The sequence below is a fragment of the Cygnus olor genome, chromosome 14, assembly GCF_009769625.2.
Source record: "Cygnus olor isolate bCygOlo1 chromosome 14, bCygOlo1.pri.v2, whole genome shotgun sequence".
In the NCBI taxonomy this organism is placed as follows: Eukaryota; Metazoa; Chordata; class Aves; order Anseriformes; family Anatidae; genus Cygnus; species Cygnus olor.
Window position 1 is genome coordinate 8,088,864 of NC_049182.1, and position 26,654 is coordinate 8,115,517.

A 26,654-nucleotide genomic window follows, 5' to 3' on the forward strand; every position below is an offset into this window, starting at 1 on the left:
CACATTTAAAATGAAGGACTGAAGCGGTGTTAAAAAACATCACAGTGACAGAACATTTGTTAATGACAACTGACAAATTTATTAAAAACTAGGCAAAAGGCACAATGAGTTGCATTCTTCAAGTATTTGCATAGATGCACAGAGAGCATTATTGTAAACCTTTGCTGTGTGGATACAGGAGAAAGTGAGATGTATTTTTGTACGTGTTCTTCCAAGTAACATTGCCTTTAAAAAAATAATCATATTTTTGCATCTTTTACTCCTCCTGCAGTTCCCCTGTTATTATTCATTCATCTGGAACACATGAAAATTTGAAAGGACTTTAAAAATACCTTTTAGTGACTTCAGGATATTCCAGTAACAAAGGTTTCCATCAGGGTTTGGTCATCTCTAGTTGTTCTCTGAGTTGTGTGTGTATGGGGACATTTCTTAGAAGCTTGACCCCATGCTCACATGGAATGCAGTAAAAATATTCTTACTGATTTTTGGTGGTCATTTGATAAAGATCAGGGGCTGTAGCAGAAATATACCGTTGTCTGCAGTTAAAAAAATCCAGTTCTGGTTGAATCTGTACTACAGCAGACACTGTATGCACCCAGCTTAGATAAGATGGCTGGGTCTCCACCTGTGAGCAGTAAACAACAAATCTGGGGGTTTGAATATAGGTTGTTTACATGTAGAATACCCCAACTATAGAAAAAGACATAATATAAAGGTTAGAAAGGTAAAGTCTTTCACCTGACAGCCATTATTTCAGAGAGGAGTAATTTAGGTTGCTTTGTTTTGCAGGCATACAGAAGGTAAGAAAAAGTCCAAAACGATCAAGATAAGGAATAGTCAACTAGAAATTCAAGATACACCCTGTATACTGTTTCCTTGTGAAGAAAGAGGTAGTAAAGTTGCAAAAAATGGTGTGGTTTCAGTCATCCTACAGATATACTGCCACAAATAACTTAATGAGTGCTCAGGCTTTGTCTGTTGCTGTTGGTTCTTCTCCGCTTTCCCTCCCCCCCATCAGTAGAGCTTTGGTAAACAGAACCACCAGAACAACATTTCTTTTTCTTTAAGCCAATAATACAATTTCTCACATGTGCAGCAGCAAGCACACTGTTTGAAGAGTTGTCCATAACAAACTCACACACAACACAATATTATTGCAACCATAGGTCCAGAACTCATTGTGTTCTCCTAGGAAATAAAGGAAAAAAGAGAAAAAAGAAAAAAAAAAAAGGAAAAAATGGCATAACAAAAGGTCTTAATTTAAAATCCTGAAGAAAAAAATGTACAAAAGCCCAAACAATTAGGAGAAAAAATCAAATTCAGAAGGGAGGGTCCTCAGAGTCAGAACCATCAGCTGCTTAAAGTGCACATGGACAGCTCTCTCCATCTGAGTCCTTGAGAAAAATCCTTGGAGTAAATAAGCTGTGCTAAAAAAGCACCATGTGTCATATTAATATTTCTGCTGTCTTACCACCTGGGCAACATTAAGGTAGATTTCTCACTGATATGGGAGCAGACAGCCTGTGCTGAATTACTGCTCAGCACAGACCAAAATCCTGAAAAGACGCATGCAAAAGTGTCTACTGATTATCTGTGGTACCGCATGGTGGAGAGGAGGTTTCAGCACTGCTTTTGCTGTGCTTCCTTCTGGCCATTTGCTCCATGTCTTGGCTGGAGTGTGTCCCTGTCGTACCTTGTTGTGTCCCAATGACACGGATGAGAGTGCATGAGCCACGCTGCTGATGCTGTCAGGTCCTACAGCACCGAGACAAGATGAGCAAGTGCTGGAGGACAGACAGGCTGCGAAGCCCATGCTGAAGATGGTTTTACGGGGAAATAATTAATCCACTCTATTAAAGCTAACCAGAATCCACAGTGACTCAAATGATTTTAACCAGGAATATTCCCATGGTTTGCTCTCTGTTGCGGCCCAGTTTGCCAGCCACTGTAAACTGTGAATAAATTGAAGAAAGTTATCAACAGCTGCCTCCTGGTCTCCCAAGAGGCAATGGTTTCTCTATAGCACCAACATATGCTTCTGCAGCTGCTTGGATGGGCTGAGAAAGCGAACAGGGCTTGTTCCTACATTAAAGCCCATCAAGGCCATCACCTGCAGTGCCTGAAAACACTTAAATAACTGCTAAAACCACCTGAAGCCCGCATTGCCCCATCCCTGCATTGGATATTGCACAATAATATATAAATACTGTATAAACAAGTCATCCCTATATGGAAAAGGCTATTAGCAGATAGGGAGGGGTTCAGCTTGGCGTGTACCGGCTCAGTTCCTGGGCACACTCCTGCCAAGCCTGACTGCAGCTTGTTGAGTCACATAGGAAACAAATGAAACCAAGGGAGAGGAACTGAGAAATCATCTGCGGCCCTTGACTGTGGTTTTTTTTGTTGTTTTTTTTTTTGGGTGACGAAGGCCATCCAGTCCCTTGTGAAGGCTAGAGTCAGCTGGGAACAGACTGGTTCATGGGTGCACACGGAAGCCCGACTGTCCCACTCTCAAGAAGTTTGCTGCTCCAGCTGTCCCAACACTGGTATTCTGGATGAGACAGAAAATAGGGAAAAGAGAGGGGTGAGCACTGATGAAACAGAAAATGCTTTCCTGAGCTGCTGCTACAGCAGGCTGGGGAAGGCTGTCCCCATTCAACACTGCACATTCACCCTAATGGGTCATGTAGGAAACTTTGCTGCTCTCTGCCCATAGCACGATGATGTTCGCGCAGGATTTGTCACTTTAACAGCCGGCCTCAATTATGGTTCAGGCTGGAGGCTGAACCTGTGGTGTGTGGAGTGGAGGTGTTTCGCCTTAAGGGGTCCAGATTGCTGGAGCTGAACTCAGCAGTACAAAGTCCCTTATTAATTGTTCTTATTAAAGACAATTTTGGTAAACATTCCTCAGAGAAAGCATATCAGAGTGGCTGGAGAGTGTCCTGACCCTTAGATGGGTCCTCAAGCCTTGTCTGGACCTTCCTGTGTTGCTGCTCTTCACTAACCATTTTGCATCACACACCTTGACTCCCTCAGTGCTCAGCCCTGCTCACATGAAAACTTTATCTGAGGAAGTGCCCAGGGATGTGGAGAACCGAATCAGTTGTTCCAGAACGTGGCATGGCTGCTTATACTGCCTGCACCGAGCAGTTCTTGCAACCTGATCCCTTTTAGGATCAGTCAATTTTGCTGCAGGATTTAGGATCAGGCATATTGTTTGACACAATAAATGCTCCATAAGTACTAGGTGAAAACAGAGGCCCCTGCAACAAAGCCAAGCGACCCAACAGCCTTTCCACCACCATCCACCGGGGCTGTGCACAGAGGTGTTTTACAGCATGAACGGTGTTACTCCCCCAACAGTCAGACCGCGTCCTGTCAGTGAGGGGCCACGGCCTTGTCGCCACGCTCAGTGCCCACCTGCCCCGCAGGCTGCAGCTGTCCCGGGGTCCTGGGGCGGGCAGGAGGCAGCGGGAGGGCAGGGCCATCCCCGGGCCTTGCTCTGGTTCTGTTCGGGACTGGGTTGGCTGGCAAAGCTCTTTGGGGTGGCTGCGGCCTAGAAACGTCCTACACAAGAAAGAAAGAGTTTTAAGTTGTCAGCCTGGAGAGATACCCAACCTGAAAGCAGAAAGAATGCTTGTATTCACTTCACGGGGCCTGAGCTTCTGAGCATGGCCACAGGTCCTTTGGACCTCTTGGGTTTTTAATTTTTGAGAAGTCAGAGACAGCAGACTGGATATGCAGCTGTCCAGCTTGAGGTCTCTGCTTTGGAGTTAGCACAGTGATAGTACAATCTAATGGCTGCGTGATGCAGAGCAGGAGAAACCTTATAGACCTGGCAGGAGGCCCCACCACACCTCAGCCCGCAGCATCCCTGCCTGAGACAAAGGACTGATGGCAAAACCACGACTACCTCCTGGTGTGCAAAGACCTCTCCCTCTCCGACACAGGGAGGATGTGCAGGGGCTGCTGCTATTGCTTATAATATTTGTGCAGGGGATTAGTGGTTTTCAAGCTGTAGCTTTTCAACTATCAAGTTTCAATGAAGACCAGATGGCCTTAGGCTGCCAGGCAGCTGGCTTCTAACCAAGCACAACCAAACAGGATGACAGGGTTACCTTGCTCTGCCCCTTAAATGAAGCTGTGGGCTGAAAGCACATTATGTTACAGCTACTAAGGGATCCAAAAGTTTTGACCCTTGAATTTTCCAAGCAATTGGGAGAACTATATTCTAGAGCCTTTAAATTAGACACATTGTTGATGCATCTGAAGTTGGAAGTGAGTTTCACATGCATACATTCACTACATGAAGTGAACCTCACATAGAATGTATGGGCATGGCCATACAATGACTGTAAACCCTGCGTACGTACGTTTGCCCATACACAAACACACTCGCAGACCTCCTACATTCAGTTATTTTGTTTGTGCACACAGCTGTCCCTAATAGGATACTCAGAGCATTGTATTTTCCATTTGTCTAATGAATTTCAGCATAAAGCATGCCCCTGGGGAGAAGTTACCCACACAAGAGCTAACTGACTGTTGTTGCTTAGTTTCTGTGCTAAGTCACTGGCTTACAGGTGTTGATTTAATAAACACAGCTGCGTTCACAACTTGGAGGGCACCCAAAAACCCTGCAATCTCCTTAGACTATGTATAAATGCAATGCTTGGTGGCTGCATCGGCTGATGTCTGGGGATTAACTGCTCTCCAAGAACCTTGCCCTGTGACTGCAGGAGGGACAAACCAGGCTAAACACCACCAAGAGCTGGGTCCAAAGAGCTCTTATTAGGACAGCAAGTAAGCGAATCTGGCAGATGATGCAAATGTCTAGGAAGGACACTGACACTAGCAAACAGTGAAATTGATGACTTCCTCTCTATCTTCTAGATCTTGTGGCTCTTCTCCAACCCAGAAATGGCAAGGTTGCTTTTGGAAATCCTAGGACAAATGTCCCGTCTAGTAGGTCTGACATATAAAGAGACTAGGTGCGTTGGAGAGGGAACACAATGGAGACTGTGGGGAACTTGTCAACAAGCAGCTGGGAAGGATACCTATTCCTTATTGATTAGAGTCAGCTTCCTGCTTTTGTTTTAGTTTTCTTTCCTGCCGAAGTGCCGGCTGTTCATAGGAACAATGGAGCTAGAAACAAATCCCATTCAGTAAAATATTTTGGTTTTGTTTTCCTCTATATCCTTTGGAGAGACTGCCTGAGCCAGCCTCCTGCTTTCCCCTGCAACTGAGGCCTTTCTTTCTCTTCTGGGCCTAACGAAATAAAGCTAGTTGGGGAATATTTTGGTAAAATGGGTTTAAGTCAGTCTGAGTGATTTGCAATTTGTTCACAAGAATGTGGGCTCTTTATTAAGCTTAGAACAAAACCACCAGCAAGAGAAGTAAATAAGTACCCCATAGCCTTATAACCCTCAAAGTAACCTTGTGGTTAGGATGCTCCCATAAGACAGGGTCAGTCTGGGTTAAGTCTTACATTTCCTATGCAACATACTAATGGTCCCATTTTTGTTCCTCATCTGAATAAAAATTAATTTGCTCCATGTATTCTTTGTGAAACAAAAAATGTTTCACAATGCTGATACTGACAAAAGGGCTTTCAAAGAATTGTAAACACTTTAAAAGCCAGAGTTTATGGTAACTTAAGTCAAAGAAACATCTTCCAACTGCCCAAGGCTCCAAATATGCATTTGATCTGCAGATTAAAAAATGTTTAGATGACTTTGGTAAAGGAAATACCACCTTGGATCCAGGCTACCTGACTTCTGCTCCAGGTCAGAGGTATCTGGGGACCTGAACTAGTAATTGTCTGTGCTAACAGCCAGCACAGTCGTGGTCAGCTACACAACAAAGCAAGAAGGACCCCCGATTACTGTGTCCCACCCACAACATCAGGGTTAAAGGGGCTTTACTCGGAACAAACCTCCCCATCCAACCACATCTGCAGGATGGCAGCATGACCTCGTACCTGAGAGACGGGTGGCTTGGGGGCAGGAGGTGCTGGCCTGCTCGGGGGTGTCCGCCGGGCGACGTCCTTTGCTGGTGTCGGCTGTGCCACCCCAGCAGGTTTCCCCATGCTGTGGTTGTAGCCGTTGGAGAAGGCAGATGGCTGCTGCATGTTTGTTTGGAGGCAGGGAGGTGGCTGGGGAGGAGGTTTTGATGGGATTTCAGGGAAATCAATCACCTGTGCAGAAGACCCACAAATCTCAGGAGTTAGGTATGTCCACCTCAAATGACCTCTTTACTCTCTGCTATTCTTTTGAGGATCTACTTGAGGTCTTTCAGTCACATAGCAGGAAATATCAGCTGCAACACCTGGGTGTTATATGTGTCTAGTAGGTGTTGATTAGATAGATTAGGACAATTTGGGATATTGTGAGGCAGAAACAGGAAATGAGAGAACAGACTATCTCGGGCATTAGCACTGTAAATAGCTCTTGCAAATCAATCCAGGTTTGTGATTGCTGCAGTTTTGAAAGGGGGGATGTGACAGGAGAGGATCCATCAGGACAGACAAGCGGCCACAGGCCTGGCCAGGTCCCATCTCTGTCCTTGTAAGAAACAGCTGAAGGTAGATGCTATGCTCAGCTCCCACTGACTTTCAGCCATGAGACACATCTGTCTATTTTCCTCATCCTTTGAAAAATCCACCCCTTAACTACAGTACGAAAGGGAACCAAATCCCGCTTTGTAGGGCAGCTGCATGTCCCCTGGGAAGTGGAAGGTGACGTTGCCTCTACCTTTCTCTGCGTCTGAGGGGTTTTCAGCTTGAAGGCAGGGTTCGCATGGCCATTTCCAGAGGCGTCGCTGACAGTCAGAGAAAGAAAAGAATAAGAGTTATTTCCTGGATTTTTCTCCTTTTTCTTTGATGTATTTTGTTATAATTTAACCAGTCGACGAATGAGAAGCAAATACTGACTATACCAACAAATCGATAGTTATACTCCTCACAACCACTGCAATTTCTTTTTTGTACTGACACTGAAAGGGAGCGGATGGAAGCAGACAAGCACCAATCATTTACCTGAACTGCGGGGCCTTCTTTAGAGAACAGATGACAAATTTATTCCAGCATTTCAGATAATACAGCAAAAGCATGATTCCAATGAGAAGGAGAATGGGAGCCAGGATCACCAGAGTTATCACTGCTGCTGAAGAGCCTGGGGGCAAGAAAATACAGTTTGTTAAATGGGAAATCCTCTGCTCCTAATTTAAAACAAGTCTTTCTGAAGTGGCATCACAGTGAGTTGGTCCCACTCACCTTCTGGCATGGGTGGGCCACTGTCCATGCTTCCTCCCCTCCCCTGCTTGTTGCAAAATGGGGGAGCCCATCCCGGGTTGCAGTGGCAGTTCTTGTTGTTGTTGCAGACCTGGGGAGGGAAGACTCAGAGACTCAGTGCAGTGTTTAATTTCATTCTGTGGAACAGCTGCCATTTGCTCCCTGTAACCTTAAGGGCCATATGAGAGGGAGCAGACTGAGAATGAAAGAGTGGGATGGGCCCTGCTCTCTGTCAGGCACATCCTGGGGCCTCCCAAGCTGCCCAAAGGCACACACTGCTGCACACCGCAGTATTTACTGCTCCTCTTCATTGCCTAACTAGACCATGGCGATGGAGAGATGCTGATGTTAAATGTTTTCTGCTAGAAACATTAGCAAAAGCTCTAAAATATTCCCACCACCCTTTTCTTTCCATCCCCTGGGGGAACAACAGAGCAGAGCTTCGGATAAACTGTTCTAAACATGAGTTTTTACTTTTTCCCTTAGTAAGCCTGATCTTTTTGGATTTAGCCTAAACTGGGCCCAGACGATTAAAGCAGAAAGTACATCAAACATGGCATGAAGGTGCAAACTAATAATTAGGAAGCAGAAGTCCAGAGCGAACCTAAGTGTGGTATCAGAACTGAGCCAAACAACAACGCACAGATGAATGGCAGCCCATCCTGCTTCAGCCTGAAACGGAGACAAAAAGGAAGATACCTACTCCATTGCCGTGGCACTTCTTGCTACAGCTTTCAGACTCAAAGATGGTGGATGTGTTCTGGCAGCGCCCCTCAAAGCAAACCTGCAGAGAAAGAATCCCAAAAGTTCAATGCAAGCCCTTCTGGTTGCATACCATATGACTGCCTCATGTTCGTTTGTGATTTGCAGGCTCCCAGACACCCTGGGACACAAATAATACCACAGGCAGAACAACAGGCCATGAAGTTAGCTTTCCCAAGCAAACATTTCATCACTGTCCTAAATCCCAGCTAGCACACATCGGAGAGAGGAGTGGGAGCTCAGAAGTAGATATGTTGGCCATATCCATGTGGCAACTCTGTGGAGGAGCTCTCGGGTGTCTCACCTCAGCAAATTAGTAACCCCCATATTTTGCATTGGCCCAGTCTTCATCTGGCAAAGACTTAAGGTATGGCCTTTGGTGTGCCTTCTTCCACTACTCAGAAACATCTAAGAAATTAATTTCTAACAAACATAATAATCCCCTAAAAAGACATTAGACATCAGAAATGAATGCCTTAAAACCACAAAGCCTTGAACCTCCCCACACCATTACAGGCAGGACTGTACCTACATGATGGCTCCCACATTTTGTTCCTGTCAACACCAAGCCAGGGTCCAGCATCTCCTTGTCTTCTTTCTCAGATCTGTACACGTAGGTCCCTCGACACTTCACCTGCATCCTCTGCAGGGAGATGGTTGTGTCTATGGCTACGGCATTGGACTGCAGGGGTTTGGAAGCATAGCTCTGGCACTGGATCTTCCCACATTTAGCATCTCTGATTTCAAAGGAAAGGCTAAATGATTATTTCTGGCTTTTTGAATGTTTCGCAGGCTTCAGCTCTACACGTAAGTTCAAGCAGCAGTGTTGAGGAATGGCTCAATGACAAAAGAGCAAGCACCAGTGTTTGATGGGTACTGATAGTATCACTTCACTGTCCCCATGGTAGGCCAGCCTCAGAAAAAATCACAGAGAAAACTGAGAAGCTTTTGTCTCGGTAATATGTTAGAAAACTACATTTCAGCTTACAGGATTGAAAATCCCCTGTTCCTGTGCTTCAAAAAAATACCAACTGGATGTTTTAAATGCAAAAGACGGAAAATGGTAAACTTAATGCTTCAGTCATAAGGACTCTAAGCCCTACGAGGAAGCAACCGGTTTCCCAGGGATGTGAGAGGGACTGAAACCAAAGCATGGCTCAATTTAGTCTACTGGCCCATAATTTTGTAATATATGAAAAGATCTTCTCCAGCCAGTAACTGTTCTCTACCTTCTCTCGCACTTCCTGTAGTTGCCGTAGATGTCCTTCCCACAGTTCCCGTAGACGTCTCCGGCAGCATTAACGTTCTCAAAACAAGCATCTGGTGCTGGCCTTGCTCCTGCATGGGAGAAACTCATGTGGCTGGTCTCTGTGGAGCCTGGCAGCCCACCTCACCCTATGCCAACCACCCAGTTGTCCTTTTTCTGTCATGGTTTGAGCATGGGAAATTTTTGCCGCCTCCTCCAAGCAAGCAAGGCAGGAGAGAAGGTTCCTCAGGCTTTGTCACTGATAACATATACGCAAGGTACTACTGCCTTACACAGGGTGAATAACAGCAGGATACTACATAATATTGCCAGCTCAAAGGAAAACATGTTTCACTGCAAGTAGTGTCCTTACCAGGCCCCCACAGCTGCAAGCACTGGTCTTCATACGTGAGGCACATGCCACTGTAGCAATACGCCCTTCCTCCTTCGCAAGAAGCCCCATCAATTTGGTAAGAGTTGGGGGGACAAAATGGTGACTGGCCAGTGCAGTATTCTGGGAGGTCACACAGTCCTGACCGTTCCCTGCAGAGAGTTCCCGGAGACATCAGCTAAAGAGGTACAAAGAGAAAAAATGGAATTATGGTTTGGCTCCTTGCTGGTTTCGTGTTTGCACAATGTCTCTAATGCAGGTAAGAAAAGAAAAAACCTTCATCCTTTCATCCACCTTGTGCTAGGTTTTCTGAGGTCAGCAGTGATCCAAATGACTCTGTAACTTCATTAGCTGTGTAGAATCAAATTGGTGACTGGATCTCTTCCCTCCGCAAGGATGAGATCACGCACAGAAAATAAGGCTGCCAGATCTCAAGGGAATGCTGCTCCATCTCTCTGTACCCAAGGGTGGGATCTGATACACCTAAATGATTTCTGACAGATGCTTGTGTAATCTGTTCTCCAACCCCCCGGTTTGGGAAGTCTGTTTCAGTATTTGCCTGTCATTTCTGCTGGTGACATTTTCCTCATGTGTAACTTACATCTCCCTCGCTCTGAGTTTACCATGGATGCAGAGGAAGGACATACACAATTACACCTAGGAGGTTTATTTAAGTTTCTTTTGAAGGGAGTGAGAGTCCAGACGGATTCCTGGAAAATTATTTTTCCCATGTTCAGGATAGGTCACTACAAGCGTGGAGTTCACATGCAAGCATAAAAATGAGCCGAAGAGAAAAGTTTGCCTGTGTTCATTTTGGAGAGGATTTGGAGACGGACTCTATATTTGGCTGTGTTTGCTCCCATTTCCCCTCTGTTTCACCTTCATGTACCTACCACTGTTATTCTCTCTCCTCTTTTAGAAAAACCCAGAAAGCTCACCTTGCACTGATGACAGCAGCTGCCGTGGGCACATTCGGCACCCAGCTTCAGGGAGCAGTTGTTGGCATTGCAGCAGGGGTTATCGCATTCCTGGAAGATGGCAAGATGCAGCACAGTTTACAAGGCAGATGTTCAAGACAAGAATGGTGTCAGAGCATTGAAGTGTGAGGGTGAGAAGATGAATTATATTCAGTGTCAGCCTTTCTTCCGCAACATGCTCGTGAAACCCAGCATTTGCTGGTTTACACTACTGCATAATCATATCCTCTGTTGAACGGACTGCGTATGATAGGCTATGCTCATTACCTCTGGTGAGTCTGGGCTGCTAGCTTCAGCTCCCTTTTGGCTTACTAGTCAAAGTCTGGGTTTGGAGAAGCAAGATGCAATTCTAAGAGAAGCCTCATCCTTATCAAAAATGGAGCTGTAGTTAAAGTGCACTTAAAGATGCATGAAAATGCGATGTGTAGGAAGATTTATTTATTTTTTTTTAATGAAGCTTTCATCGGCTCTGTTTTATCATGGATTGCACCATCCCTGAGTTCTGGGATGCATCGTACTGCGCACTGTAAATTTAGTTAGATACTTTGATATCTATATGATATGATACTTTTCAACCTTGATAACATTGCATACACATTTACATATAGGACAGGTATGCATATCTCCTGCACAAAGAAATGCTGCTAACATATCACGTAACTGTATTTACCAAGCATGTAATAAAATCATTGTGTCCCAGCTAAGCCCCAAATGGTTGGATCTGAACAACCGTTACCTCCACCTCTCCGCAGTCACACTCCTCCCCCTCTTCCAAGTAGCCGTTTCCACATTTCTTCCCTCCATACATATTTTTGGTGTCTGGCATGTTGGAGAGGCACATCCCTCCACCAGACTGCAGATACTTCTCCAGCTCTTTCCTGTTGCACTGGTTGAATACCCTGGGGAATGGGTGCCTGAATGTAGAAAAACATCATGACAGATCAAAGCAACTGTTCAGAGCACCAAAAACAAGCACATGCCAATGTCTACCTGCATGTGTTCACTGCTCATCTGAACATTTTCCATATTTGGAGGAAATATGTCACATAAAAGAAGGTATTCAGTGGAGACAATTCTGCTAAAAACTGCTGAACCCCAAAGGGGAAGTGCTTGAGGAAACAGGGAATGTGGCTTTAGGTGAATGTGTTCCACTGTCGTTTTTACGTGACTGAAATATGAAAGCTGTTGTCGTTCCTCATCCAAAATGAGCTTTAGAATCCTGGTGGTTTCCAGAGTCATTCTCACTTCCCTTTTCTCTAGAAGCCAGTTATTCTTTCCCTTTCAAACACTGGTTTTCAGCGGCTCACCAAACCCAAGCCATATTCCGGAGACAGCAAGCAACAGATCTGTTTTCATATCTCCTTAGTTGGACACATAATGCAATCACTGTGCCTTTTAATAAAATCAGTTATCAGTTCTTTCCTGAAGTAACACTTTTTCCTCTCTTCACCACATTATAACACTTTATCTTTTCTGGGAGATGCTTTAGAAACCCTGTCAACTCTTTATGCATTTCATGTGCAACACAGCAATGAAACCACCATAAAAGTCTACGTGCCAAGGTGACACACCATGACATGTTCTGGTCACCCCTCATTTCTTTGTGCTTGCTGTCAATAGCCACACAGTTCAGGTTTTGGAGAAGGATGCATGTGTGTGCACTGAACTTGCTTTGGAGTGATGGATCTCTTGGCAGGACACAGGGGGAAGCACAAACTCAGAGATGAAGGCCTGAGACAGTCTCTCAGGACAAAATGTAGGAAAACTTGACTTTATAACGGTGAAGAACATCAAGCAACAGACCCAGCTTCATTCTGGATTTCTAGCTCTTCCTCCCCCCAGACCGCTGCATTTACCAGTGAGACCCTGTAAGCCGGACTCACCCAGTTGCAGAAGCCATGATGCAGCCTCCATCCTCCGCACGGGTAGTACAGCAGCCAGCTGAATCATGATTCATGCCAAAGTTGTGTCCCATCTCATGGGCAATGGTAGCAGCAACACCGATGGCATTATCAGAGTGGTCCTGTGCAAGGTCAAAGAGGCAAGTCAGCATTTCACCTGTGCCTGTCCCATGCACCTCGGGGTCATTTCTCAATGCTACTTGTAGAAAACATCTGCTGAAGGTATTCCTGCCTGTGAGCAGGTGAGCTAGAGGCCTTCAGAGGAAATATTTTATTCCTGGGCTTCAGGAGGCACCTGTTGCACGTATTCAATGCTAGCAAGAAACATCATGTTAGGCATTAACAATGACTTACCATGTTTACTCCTCCTGACTGGAAATCAGAGCACATGGACATCACGGGAGCCAAGCCTACTGTGGTACCTTGGAAGGGCACACCCCTAAAATCAACCCAGAAAGAGCGTGAAATGGCACTGAGGCATCCTGCAGTCCCAAGATTTGTACATGTACTGTGTCTGAATACATTTTCTTTAGTAATATCTTCAGGTACAAAACATTAGACCAGAGGTACAAAGCCTTAGGACCTAAATTTCTTGGACTGTTCCTTTATTTTATGGACCAGCCAATCTTATTTTTCATAATGGTCTAGTGCCAAAAAGTGTCCTCTGCTGAGCTTTGCAGCAAGTACAGAAAAGACTGTTTCTGGATCCTTAATTGGGTACTGATTGTGAATACTTCATTTACCCTAAGACTACTGTTTGCTGGTTTGGGATTCAGGGACATGACAGAGAGCTCAGTGACACCCCTGTGGTGCAGCCCCGCTAGGCTCCTGCCTGGCAAGATGGAAGTCTGCACAGGCCCTGCCAGTGTCTGACGCAGGAGCCCTGTTATTACCGTGCGGGATATCACCGCATCAAGAAGAAATACAGAAATGTTAAAGGAAAAAAAAAAAAAAAAGGAGGAGAGGTATTGTATCTCTGCATTTTGCTCTGCATCACAGCATCCTTCTTTGAATTTGCTGGTCAATGAATTACCATGGGAGAGGCAAGAAGGTCTAAGACTTCCTGCAGATTTTTCTTCTAATGACTTCTGCATTACTGGCCATAGTTACTGGCCCTAATGAGATCGGCAGGATGAGTCACAGATCATCAACTCCCAGCACCACGGCTGCTGTGTCTCAGCAGGGTGAGCTAGGAATGAATGCCTTCTGCAAAGGGTTTAGCTCCCCTTCACAGGTCTCGCTTATGGCTCAGATTTTCTTGAAACGGCACGTGTAGCTGTGACAGATCATGTGCAGCTGCTTGTGATATGCTCATAAAAAAGCTGATGCACACTTTGATGCATGTGCATTGAGATTGCTGCATAGCCGGAGACCTGCACCTTTCCTAAATTCACTGCTCTGGGTGCCATAGCTTAATGCTGGCGGAGCAGCCACTATATAAATCTGCCTCGCTGAATCTTAGAACAATATAATCTTAGGTATTGATTTCCCACCCACGCAACCCACTTTGTGAAACGGGTTATTTCAGAAGAAATAAACCTACGTGATTAGTTGGGCATTATCGTATTTTCTGTACACCCGCTCCTTGCTACTCCAGGCCAGAAAGGACTTCAGGGTGGAGTAGGGATTCTCAGTTACATCGCATTTGTTCCCATGAGTCCAGATCTCCAGCCCCACCAAGGCAATACGGATATTCAGGGACCTGTAAAACTGACAGATACAGGAGGGAAAAGAGAGGACAAAATGAGCACCACTAATTTATTTTATTTCCTTTTAAACCTTGTGTATAAACACTGATCAATGCTACTACAGAAACACATGATCAGAGATGATGTTCTCTCTGGAAATGCACTGTAACTCAGCACCATGTCTCTGCAAAATGAAATGTGTGCCACCCGCAAGGCTAAACTGGGTTGGACTAGAGATGCTAAACATTCATTTTCTTAATGAATGACAGAGATATCATCTAGGAAAAAAAAAAAAAAAAAAGAAAGAAACAAAGACTGAAGACTGACATCATGTTCATCTTTAAATATGTCAAAATTCCTCAAAAAGGAAGGAAATAATCTGCTGCCCACGTCAAGCACAAACAGGACAAGTCTTCCTGGGCAGGGGTGGGCAGGGAGCAGTGGAAGGAGTTTAAGGAGAGAAGGGGAGTACGAAGGCAGTAGATCTGAAAAGCTGTGATGTTAACTTCAACAGCACTGCGTACCACTGCAAAGATGACCTCTGAAGGCCAAGATTTTTGTCAAGATTTCTACAATCTGAAGTGAATACCTTAGTCCCTTGCCAAAAAGCAGTATTTAGGTGTTAATACAGAGATGTATTAAAATAGAGAGATGCTCCTGCTGGCTCCATGTTAAGGAAAGGAGACTCCCCCACCACATCCCCAGTGTCCAGAACCACATGGAAAACAGTCTCCACTCTCCAAGTCACTGGGGAGAACTAGCAAAACATTTCTCTCTCTCTCCCAAGAAGATAGCCTTCCTCTGCCACAATCAGTTCTCATAATTGGCAATCTGAGCTTTGTCTTCCTCAGTTCATGCACACCTGATCTCACCTTATCGACGTAATTAGCTGCCTCCACTAGTTTAAGCCTTGTTGCTTCGATGTTGAAGTGATGCTTCTGAAACTGAATAAAATGAACATGTCAGGCAGCATGAAGAGAACTAGAAAGTGATGAAACATGTTAAAACATGTCACATTATTTTGAGAATTGGAAGGTAACTACCAGATGATGCCCAAATCCTTCCTTCACTGTACATCTCCCATTAAACCCACCTGTACATGCAAATTCAGAATTCATCCCTGGCATCCCACTGCAGGGATGTTTTTCCAGTGGTGGCAGGAACTGAGTGGAGCAACCCGAAGTCATCAAAAATAATTAACATTTTTTTAGGTAGAATATATGGTAACATCCAGGAAGAACTAATTTGCCTATTTAAGCCACACGGTAATTAATGATTTAATTTTAGCGAACAGTGCTTGATTCAAGGAATTAATGTTGCAAAATATTTAGATTTTTATTAAGCAGACTGCAAAAGCTGGGACTTTTCTCCTATCAAGGGAAGCAATAGAGTAAGGGCAGTTCACAGCTACACTGCGAGGGTGCCTACCCCAGCTTGTCTAATGAAATGGTCAACAGCATGTGGCAGTTCCTGGGTATAACGTGTTTTCCCATACTTTCCCTGGCATCCTGCTGCCTTATAGAGGAGACTGAAATGGCTTCTGCCTCTCTGGTTTTGTTCAGAATAAATTATAGCCCAGAGCAGTACGTGGCTTTCACTACTGGAGTTTCATGTTGTAAATTATGAATAGGATCAGCCCGACTCCTGTCTGTGCTGGAGATTAAATGATCAACGAAACACTGCGCAGTTTGCACTGTCAGTAAGTACATCTGGCATGCAATCCAGGCTGGGCACAGGGGAGGGATTGCTGGCTTCAATGGGTCTCTTCCAGCCCTATTCTATCACCTGGAGCCTTTGAAACACCTATTTCTATCTCTGCCAAGAGCTCAAAGCAGAGGGTAATCTTAGTTATCTTCTCTAGAGATGAAATACAGATGCACATCATTGCTAGACACCCCCAGGTGACCCAAGGCTGAAGGCAGTCTCTCCCATCCTTAACCAGGGGCAGCAAAGGGGCTCCCAAATACCCATGAAGATATGGGAGCATTCAGCTCTGGATCACTGGTACCTCGGGAGGCAAAAATTGACCCCCAACCCTTGTCCCAGTCATAACCTGCTGGGCAACAGTGGCTGATGGTGGCAGCAGAGGGGACAGCAGTGACAGAGACTCAGTTCTCCCCAGCTGCAGGCTGCAGGATATTTGGGATGGCAAAGGGAAGCCTGTCTGCTCCAGCTGTGGAACCCGTCCGCAGCGATGCTGCAGGCGGGATGCTCGCCCCATGCCCAGTGCTCAGCTGGTGTAAAACCCATCCCTTTTCTCACCTCCGCGTAATCAGCCACAAGCAGCAGCTCCACGTACTTCATAGTCTGCAGAGTCTCCCGCCTCACCTACAGCAGTGGCAACAAAGGTTATTTCCCCAATATCCCCCAGGAAACCCTTTGCAAAACATATATATGGGCTATTTTTCACCATTAGTTTTTCACTGGCCATTCACCCCACCCCATCAGGGACCTCGAGATGTGATTGATTTAGAGCAACCAACATCACAGGTCAGTTATAGCACGCGTTGATATGTGCGTTCTCAGCCCATCCCAGTTTGTTCATACTGCCTGCACAAATCCACGCAGGAACAGCAACAGCCTGGATTTGTCACCGTGCTCCCAGCACTCACTGAGTTCCCTGCCGGAACCACTATTTGGCAACCAGCTTGCTACGAAGTTCAGATATTCTCTCCCATTTCCCTTTCCAAACTGTGCTCCTGCAGAGCAGCAGGCTCCGCAGGCTGGGAGCCAGGGGGAAATCTGGAGCATCACACAGGGACCCGGTCAGAGCCCTCCTCACCCTGAGGTGGGGTGTTTTCACCCCGGCTGTGAAGTCCCTGAGCCAGCCTTCAGCTGTGACCACGCTGTCCCGGTGGCCGCAGGCTCCTCTCTGCAGCCTCAGGTCACCCAACCTGTAGATAAAGTGCTGGTCTGGGCTGCCAGGGACAGGCTCCACGATGTAGCTGGAGTTGCTGCTCAACACGATGAGTCCTCTGTTGGAGCAGGAACCAGAGAGACAGAAAACCAGTTATTACGGCAGGAAACTGAGCCAAATCCTTCCTCTATTGCTGCGCTCCCAGCTGCCTTGGGGAGGCATTTATCCCTACCAGGCTGGGCAGCTCATTCAAAAGAAGGATGGGAATATTTTGAGTTCAGAAGGGGGAATTCCTGAGCTTGCATATATTAAAAGCTGTTAAAATGGGCTCTGACAATCAGTTGAGGGGCTATAGGAGCATGTGCTGCTGCAAAAAGAACTGATTTTATTTATGTATTTATTTAAAGTACAGCTTTTCCTTTAGTGGCAGTGGAAGTTTTTCAGCTGATCAGAGAAATCTGTCTGCAACAGAACTGGCCTAAAAAAAATGTGAAGGTTTTGTTTTGTTTTTTGTCAATGGGAAAAAACAGTTCATTTTTGCATCCTTTTTTTTTGCAGATTTTGTCTCCTTTCATTTCCCTATCTCACAGTCTCATTGTAGGGAAGAAAAAGAAAAAAAAAAAACAAACACCAATGTGGACAAGTAATGGGTGCCACCATAACCCAGATATTTTCCCATTTTGTTCCATCTCCTGAGAAGACCTATAACAATTTCTAATTAAGAATTTGTTTTTTACTTTTTTCTTCCTTTTTTTTTTTTTTCCCCTCTCACATCAAGTGCCATTTTGGCCACAACCAGGGTCTGTCCCCCAAAAGCCCCACGCCCCACCTCCTCAGGACCGCTCTTTCCAGCTTCCCGTCCCACCCAGTGCAGCATCCCTTTGAAAAGAAAACCTGCTTCACACTGAAGAGAGCAAGCGCCTGACAAAAGAGGTCATAAAAGGGGCAATAAATAATACATGTGACTGCAAAGTGCTTTCCTTGTGAACCAGGATCATATTCAAAGCACTTTCCTAGAGGCACATCTTATAAGCCTTTTTTTTCCATCCCATGACTACTTATGGGAGCAAGTGCAGCCACACAGCTTCAAGGAGAGCAGGGAGCTGTTGTTATGATTTGTCCCACTTTTCCTCCAGTTCTTCCCAAAAAGCCTAAGCCATGAATCAGCTCAGAGCTTCCCTGAGTTCCCAATAATACTCGTGGAGCCCAGCAGCGTCTTAAGCTGGGATGGTCACCTTCTCCTCCAGAGCCTCTGGTTACAGCTGCCTTCAGGTTCAGGGCCTTATCTTGCCTTCTCTCCTCTCCACAGGGCAGCCCCCAAGCAGAGGCTCCATGTGCATATGCAAAAAACCCTGCAATGGCCCAGTTGGCTTTCTGGTATGAAACACTCAGGGCATCAAACACCCTCAGAAGATGGACTGAGGGGTGCAGGAGCTGTTACGTGCGCCCCCAGACATCTGTCTCCTCCAGCTAGAAGGGGACGAGGCAGGCTGGCAGAAGCAGAGCACACCTGTGACTACTTTTGGATGGCTTACTGCAAACCACAGGTGGCCGCACCGCCCTGTTTATTTCCCTGGGCTCTTTGGCCTGCTGTACATCCACTTAAGATTTCTGGGGTTTGCTTTGGCAAGGGCTGCTTCCTGGCTGGGCCAGGTCCCATCAGCCCAGCTCCCAATTACTTCTTGAGAGCAGATGACCGCTAATATCAATAAAGCGCACATGGTATTTTGGAAACAAACTCAGAGCTGGTGTAAATGAACACATACAGACTGTCTTTTTCTGCCAGAGACTCCATTACTACCAAAGCCAAGGTATTAAAGGCGGAACACACAACCCCTGCACCACCCAGGGAGAAAGCAGGGAGCGAGGCGAGGAAGCAGAGCTGACAACACTGGGGGAAGTTTGGACCTGAAGTCTGCCCCAAAACACAAAAACTGGCTGGCTGGGGGAGACTGGGAGAAGGGGCTGGATTTGGTATTAGCACAAGAGCATTGGGCTGGGATGGGGTGAGTCCTGTCCCTGTCTCTGTGAGGGACACAGCCCTGGGTCACTACTGGGAGAGGCCTCTTGCTCCAGAGGACGCCTGAGCTAAAGACGTTTCCCCTGACGTGCTCCCTTTAATGCCCAGAACTCGCTGCTGGGTGGCATTTGATAACAGGCCCGCCTGCCCGGACAGACCCTGAGGCGCGCCGCATGGCGCCGACCCCTGGCACTTACCGCAGGCCCCTGCACGCGCTGAGCGCCACGCTGGAGTGCTCTCTGCCCTGCACTGTCCCATGGTAAAAGCAGTGCTCCTGCAAGGCAGAGGGCAGCAGGGTTGGCAATCCGCTTCGGGGATGGACACGCGCTATGTTTAGGTATCGCTGAGTCCCGTTTGAGTCCCAATACTCCACTAATTGCTCTATTTCCGCTGCATGTGGTGCCTGTCTCCATTACATCCCCAAGGATGCAACTCGGATGGCCTCAGCATGAAGCAGATGTGGAGCTGACTGTAAGGGAGCTGCCTGTCGATTGCAGCTGGCCCCGGGTCAGGCCCTGGAGGACGTGCCTGGGAGGGTGACGCCATGGGCAGCGGGGGAGTCCCCGCCTGGGGGCTCTGGGCGAGACAAAGGCAGCCTCTGGCAGGGACAAGGAGGCTTTGGGGTAGAAACGCCAACATACCCACCCCAGCCCTTCCCCTCGCCCCAGGGCAGCACCAGTAAAGATGATCTCATGGGGATTTTATCTCATATTTTTTACATCGCGACCAATGTGCATCTTTGTGTCTCTGCGGCGGTCAGCCAGCCAAGGGCAGTGTGAGAGCAGTAATTCATGGGGGGCTTAGCTGAAGAGCAGCCAGCTCACTTAGGCTGGTTTTCCCAAGGGCTGCGAACATCCCCAGCACGGGGTGGCAGAATTAAAAGCAAGAGGGTGAGCAGTGGGAGGAATGGACGATTCTCCAGCACTCAGAGGTTAGGGAGCAATGCTGCTGGCTGACCTCGGCAGATAACAGAGCTCAGGCAAAAACAGGAAGGTGTTTTTACCATTGTTCGGTGACGGAGATGCTTTCTCGCTGGAAAACCGCAGGCCAGAAAGCCAGACTGCCCTCCCCTTCAGCTTCCAGCTGTGGGGAGCCTGGCCTGGAAGAAAGGCTCTGGAGGATGATGCTCCCCTGCTGCCCCTGCACGCCGGAGTCTGCACTCACCGTGTGGCTCAGGGGCACGGTCTGAGCTTGTCCCGTCCGGTTGTAATGAGTCTCGGTGTAGCCTGGTGCAAAGAGGTTTCTGCAGATATTGGGGGAAAAAAAGGGGTAGGGGAGGAAGACAGTTAGAGATTTCTTTAGACCTGGATTTATTTTCCTACTTGTGCCAGAACATTTGCCTGACCTCACCACATCCAGCCACATGCAGCCCTCCCAGGAGTTCTGCACTTCTCATGTGGAGCACACCCACTTCCGAAGGGATGTGGCAAGCCATCTTCCTAAGTGCTCTTGCAAGCCATTTATTAAATTAAATTAAAACAATAAAGGAAAGGCTGTCCCTCGGTTCAATCAGGTGCTGAAATGCATTTCTAATAGCCTCAAGTGAGCAAGTTTTTATGCGAAGACTTAAAAAAAAATGAATAAAATTAAATAAAATATCATCCTCCTCCCTTAATGGGTGAAAGTCTCTGTGCAGAATCTCCTTTCTGCTGCAAAGTTCTGCCCCAGATATACTGGAAGGAGACTGAGCACACTGAAGGCCAGCTCAGGACATATCTTGGCACTGGAGCATGGGTGCGAGTTCATAGCTCAAATCCAGACTCTCCAGTGCTCAGATCTGAGTGCAATTATAAACCAATCTGCATCTGCATTTCAACCTCTGACCAGCAGTCGATTCACATCTTTGTTCTAGAAAACTGCTGATTCCCCAATTTGAATTTGATCATGCCATCCTCATATAAACAATATTCTCCCTGTCTTTAACCCAGGATCAGGCCAAAAGTCTATAAAAGGCGCTCCTGTGCACTGAATAGTAAGTGTTTTGACTTGGTTCCAGAGGAAACAGCCTTCCCCTTTTTTTTAAACATCTGCATTTACTAAACAGTGATGTAAAAAAGTACAGTAAGTCAAAATCTGGGCCAAACCAAGAAGGTCACATCCTGTGTCCATCTCAGCCACAGTATAACACAGCTTTAAAACTTTTTTTTTTTTTTTAAACAATGGTCTCATTTCCAAAAAATTGGATCCTAGAACGTGCCCGGTCAATCCAGCACACTCGCACAGCAGCCTCGTGCTGCTGTCCCCCCAGGAGGCACCACCCGTGCTGCAGCACGAGGATGCTGCGTGCCCCGGGCAGCGCGACACCTGCAGCACCCAGCTGCAGCTTGGCCCCTCTGCATCGCTGCTTCAGGCACCACATGAAGGAAAGGAGAAAAAGGTTTTATTTTTTTGTATGGTTTCTTCAGGCTGGGTAAACACGACCTGACAGATCAGTCTGTACGAGAAGCAAAATTGAAGATTTTTTTCCCTTCCTTTTTTTTTTTTTTTTATACGTGGCAATCAGGTCTAATGTGCCTTCAAAGCCTCTGTTTCAATAACGGACTGTGTGTTTGTGATATCAACTGATTAAATTAGTCCTGAGCCTCCGGAAAGAAGCGCCACCTCTTATCAGAGTGTATGAAAGTATGAAAGTGCTTCCCCATCCCGCATCCAAAGGGCAGGACACCTGAACAAGTAATGATGCCTTAGTGTCAACCAAACCCCTGTGCCACTGCTTTACTTGATAGCATTTGATGTCAGGAATACAACAGCTTTTATCTCCACTTTCAGAGTTCACTGTAGCCTAGAAAAGCTCATTTTGTTTCCTTCTGATGTGCTAATTCCCATCACTAGATCTTGTCAGTGATCCAGAAGGCTCAATTGCTGTTTTCTAGCTATCTCCAATCTGCAAGCCGAAGATAAGCCCAGAAGCGCCATCCCACAAAAAAATAACTCCCTTCAGCTCCCTGACTGCAGTAGCTTGCTCAGCATGAGGCTGCAAGAAACAAATGTTTAATCAACAGATTGCATTAACTGGCAGGAAATTGCCTTGAGCAATGTGCTCTGGCAGGTATCTGGTCTCTGTAAGAGACTGTCATCTCGAGAGGAGACATGAAACCGATGTGAATCTGCCTGGTGCTACTGCAGCTAGAATTAGACACCAGCCCATAGATTTCCAGTAGCTGAGGCTTGCACAGCCTACTTTTTCATTCCCAAACAAGCACGCCTGTGTTTTCCTCCTGCTCTCTTATTCTTGGAAAGCATGCACTATGAATAGCTAGTTTTTTCTCTCCTTCAGCGCCATAAAACCGCCCAGCGCTTTGACTCTTGGTGCCCACGACTCATCTGCCCCTCCAGCTCCCACCCAGCCCCACGGCTGAGCCCAGCACACCAGGTTTTTTGGGCAGAGGATGATGGCACCATGCACGCACTGTGTGCACTTCTCTTCCTACCACCAGACAGAGAGGTCGGGGGGGGGGGGAATGATGCTGCTGAGCGGTCTGCCTGCGTGGTTAGATATTTGTGCAGCTGCTGAGCAGTGCCATCTGATGACTTTCAATTCCCTCTCCACCAGCAGACTCCTGTGCTACATCGTAGGTTTCCCACGCAAGACCCAGCTTCTTATTCTGAGCTGAAACAGCCTTGTTTTGAAGGTCTTCCCCCGCTGTAGCACAGGGGAGCCCTGGGGATATTGCAGCACTGCTGAGCAGAGCTATCACAGAGCATTGCACGGTGTGCGGTGGGGAGGGCAGTGAGGAAAGAGGAAAAACAACAGGACATCTTGCAATACTCTCAAGGGGCTACAGCACTTCACAGCCTGTGAAAGTTCATTCCCAGCCCAGCTCACTTCCTCAGCTAGCATCAAGTTTACCACCAAAGTGTAAACAAATAGAAGAGAAACCTTCTTCACAGCTCCAAGTGCACCAGTCATCAGCCCATCAGTTCTTCTTCTCCACGTGTTGTTGGATAAACAGAAGAGACCAGCGAGACACCAGTACCCCCAAAGCCTTAGTAGTAGCCTTTGTCTGCCATCATTTCAGGACAGCGCCACTGCCAGGCTCCCAGGGAGCTCGGCCCTGCAAACACTGTGGGACCCGACTCACTGCTTCCGTAGGAGCACAATGCTTATGCCCTTGATGGAGGAGGAGAGCACAGAAAAATACAGCATGATTTGATCCTTTCTTTCCTGTTACATTATATAGCCCCACGGCCATCTCTGCAACAGCTTTAGATGAAGGTGCAAATGCTCGTAAGGTTTGGATGTGAAAATAACATCACGTAAAGGCTTCAGAGAGCCACACAGCTGACAGACTGCTAGCACAGCATCTTCATAAAAGGCAGCATGGGGCTGGTCATTAGAGGGGTTATCAGCAGAAAGAATGAAGTCAGAGTAAAAATGGTTTTTGGATGGGAGGGCTCTCCTTTGCTAAGCCCTGATCACAGCTGCAGCTGTGTGGGGCTGTTTGAGCACTCGGGGTGCCCTCGAGGAGCCCGCACACCTTCCCAACAGCAATCAGCTTTTGGCAAGATCCGTCGCTCCCCCAGATCCAGCTCGGGCTGCACCCACTGGGTGGAAGAGCCGGCCCTTGGCAGGCCCTGCACTGCAGAAAGCCTCGGGACCCGGCTTCAATGCAAGCAAGGAAGCCAAATGAAGCACGAGTGGCTCAGTGCCATAACGTACAGATGGCTTGAGCCTGTTTCTGCCGATGACCGGCGTGGAGCAGACTTGGCCCTGCTACAGGCTGTCAATGATATCATTGTTGGAAACAAAGCCCCGCTCTCCACGCTGCCGCACGGAGCTGGCAGGCCGGGGCAGCGCCTCTCCGCCTTGCCACATCGAGACGTGGTCACGCTCTTCGCACGCCAGTCGACGGCATTCGGTGGCAGAGGGCATGGGTGTGAACCCAGGTTTCTCAGCAGGCAGCTGCCCCCAGGGGGGACACCCCAGGGCTCCCCAAAACAGCAGGAGGAAAGCTGGGGCTGTTCTCCCACAGCCGTGATTGTGTGAGGGAGTGCGCGTTGCCCAGCTGCTCTGGAGAGCTTCACCCGTGCTGTCCTGGCAAAGGGGAGCAGTTGTGTCTGCCTGTGAAACATCATTTGCTAGCAGAAGCCTCGGAGGAGCTCAGAGCCCTCCCCATCACAAGGGGAGCCATGGGAGGCATGTGTTTTCCCCAGCCAGAAATCACCCACAGGCACTGGCAGCACCCCACCGGCACACTGCTGCACTCACCCATGGGAGCGAGAAGGGTGTTTTTTTTTTTTTTTTAATCATTCAGTCCCACCTGCAACTTTGTTTGGGTTTGTTTTACAGAGGGGCTGGTCTGCATGGACAGCTGCAACTTTTAAAATACCCGTATCTAGGAGACGAACATATTTTTTTGTCCCACCCCACCACCACCCCCCAAAAAAAAAAGTCCACAAGCCTCTTGTAAGAAACATCTACTCCTCATTTTTAAGTCTTGGGACCAAGAAAAGTGAAGCCTGCAGTCTCTGACATTTCTTTCCCTGTCCCTTTCCTCAAATTACAATAAATCTGTCCAGCCTGGCTGCCAGCATCTCGGGGTGGAGGGAACTGGTTCTCCCAAGAAAGTTTTGACATCAGATTTCCATCTACGATTTGTGGTCCCTCTCTGCTGCCTTTCAGCAGGATCCAAGTAGGGTAAGAAGGGGAATTTGACTCCTCACTTCCCAGACCCTTAAACATTCCCCAAAGTCAGAATTTATGATGAGAACCTGAGGTGACCCCATCCCAGACACCACTAAAATGGCACCCCTGACAATGCAAGCAGGCGGCCCTGCTCTCTGTATCCACCCCTAGTGGGAAATCAGGGATTTCACCTCTCTGCAAGTCTCCAGCCAAAACCAAGCACTTCATTAAATCACTGAAATCCAAAGTTTTTTTTCTCTTGGTGCCGATGAGTCTCATCCAGGCAAAGCTTAGAGCTCTTAAGCTCCCTCCCTCAAGAGCCTTTGCTGATGTATCTGAGTTTGTTGTGCAAACTGCAGCAGTTGGAAAGGAAGAAACAGTTTCCCAGCTCTTGAGGTGGGACTAAACTACCTATTTCTCAAGGTCTTGGAAAACATCACAGCCTAGGTATTCTCCATCCCCTTATAATCTACATCTGTGACACTCACCATGTAAATCACGTTACAGGACCCAAGCAAAATTTGTCACATAACCCTCCAGCTCACCAATGGGAACCATAAAACTTGCCTTGAGAGGAAAAAGGAAATAAAATAAATGGGAAATTAGCTGATAATGAGTCAGGGAGCAAAAGATTTAAAGGGTTCCATTTCCTCCTCTCTTCCTCCCTGCCCCACGCAGAAATCACCAAATGTCCCAGGGGAACCAGGAGGCTGAAAAGCAGTTATGGCTTTCCAGCTCCCACCCCTGTTTTTCTGATGACTCCGAGAGACAGCAGAGCAGGATAAACTTGATTTCCCTCCTTTATGTAACCCTTAACCCCCCATGCAGGAAGTCTATTAGACACTGATAGTGTGCAGCTCATCAGTGGAATAATCTCAGATATCCTTCCTGCTTGGGGGTGGGCAGCAACCTCCCCTCTTCCTCATTCAGCTGGGACAAGAGGCACTGGAAATGAGAAAAAGCAGGAAACTGTGACACACAAGTGACATACAGATCTGTTATTGGACTGCTGAGAGCATCAAATAGGGCTGGAGTGATTGTCAGCTACCTGGATGGGGCCAGAAGGGCTTGGACGTGATACTGCTCCTTATCAGATCCAGCTGACCCAAAATAACCATCTGGATCGCTCCCAAGCTCAGGTCAGATGGGCTTTGGACTTTTTGTGCTGTCCTCAGGCAACTGCTGCACATCTCTACCAGCCCTCACCCCCTGCCACCAGCATCCCCTGCGATCACGCTGTCGTGTGGGAGAGCAGCAGCAAGAACACAACTCAAGTACCCAGCCAAAACACACAGCCATGTCCCACAGCTCCCGTGGGATCCACCGCAGGCAGGGACACCCCTGGGGAAGGTGACTTCTCAGGGAACACCCACTGCCCTTCATAGCAAGTCATCCTTCCCCATGTCTGCTCTTCCCCACGGGAGATACGAAGAGGAGGAGGACAGGGAGGAAAGTCTTGTAGATATTTCTCCTGCATTCAGGTGAGAAAAATTCCAGATAGGTTTCTGCTGTGCAAATATCAACTTCCCCCTTCTCTAGAAAGAAAGAGCTCACACCAGGCAGCTCTGCCACATATTCAGACCATCCCAGCATCCCCTCCACACTTGGCTCAAAGCTGCTTTTTATTAAAAAATGTGAATGCCTTTAAAATAGTCTCTTCTGATCCAAGATTTTCAGCTCAGATTCTTCCGTTCCTAAGCCCCAGCCAAATTTAGAACTGTTTTATAGGCATCTCTCCATATATTTGTTGTTTGTGCAGCTTTGAGCTTTCCAATCCTGCAGCTGCACGACATGGTTTTGGGTCATTAAAACAAGCCTAAGTCATTTGGGGGATATACTTTTGTCCTTACTCAGAAATGTTACATGATGTTGTGACCTCTGCTTGGAACCGTGGT

At 47.2% G+C, this 26,654-nt stretch overlaps 1 protein-coding gene across 1 annotated transcript in view; it reads right to left on the minus strand.

The window, feature by feature from the left end:
* Window positions 1–64: 64 nt before the first annotated feature.
* Window positions 65–26,654, minus strand: part of ADAM19 (ADAM metallopeptidase domain 19) — a 32,307-nt gene continuing 5,717 nt past the window's right edge. The window contains exons 4-23 of the mRNA XM_040574024.1: window positions 20,298–20,376; window positions 19,331–19,407; window positions 17,039–17,231; window positions 16,519–16,584; window positions 15,129–15,200; window positions 14,112–14,278; window positions 12,923–13,007; window positions 12,551–12,690; window positions 11,404–11,581; window positions 10,629–10,718; window positions 9,673–9,868; window positions 9,283–9,391; window positions 8,586–8,790; window positions 7,995–8,075; window positions 7,274–7,382; window positions 7,037–7,172; window positions 6,753–6,819; window positions 5,981–6,196; window positions 3,421–3,567; window positions 65–2,551 (exon numbers count right to left, since the gene is read on the minus strand). Coding sequence (XP_040429958.1) covers window positions 2,477–2,551; window positions 3,421–3,567; window positions 5,981–6,196; window positions 6,753–6,819; window positions 7,037–7,172; window positions 7,274–7,382; window positions 7,995–8,075; window positions 8,586–8,790; window positions 9,283–9,391; window positions 9,673–9,868; window positions 10,629–10,718; window positions 11,404–11,581; window positions 12,551–12,690; window positions 12,923–13,007; window positions 14,112–14,278; window positions 15,129–15,200; window positions 16,519–16,584; window positions 17,039–17,231; window positions 19,331–19,407; window positions 20,298–20,376 — 2,488 coding nt within the window. The 3' untranslated portion in view covers window positions 65–2,476. The remainder of the gene's footprint in view (window positions 2,552–3,420; window positions 3,568–5,980; window positions 6,197–6,752; window positions 6,820–7,036; window positions 7,173–7,273; window positions 7,383–7,994; window positions 8,076–8,585; window positions 8,791–9,282; window positions 9,392–9,672; window positions 9,869–10,628; window positions 10,719–11,403; window positions 11,582–12,550; window positions 12,691–12,922; window positions 13,008–14,111; window positions 14,279–15,128; window positions 15,201–16,518; window positions 16,585–17,038; window positions 17,232–19,330; window positions 19,408–20,297; window positions 20,377–26,654) is intronic.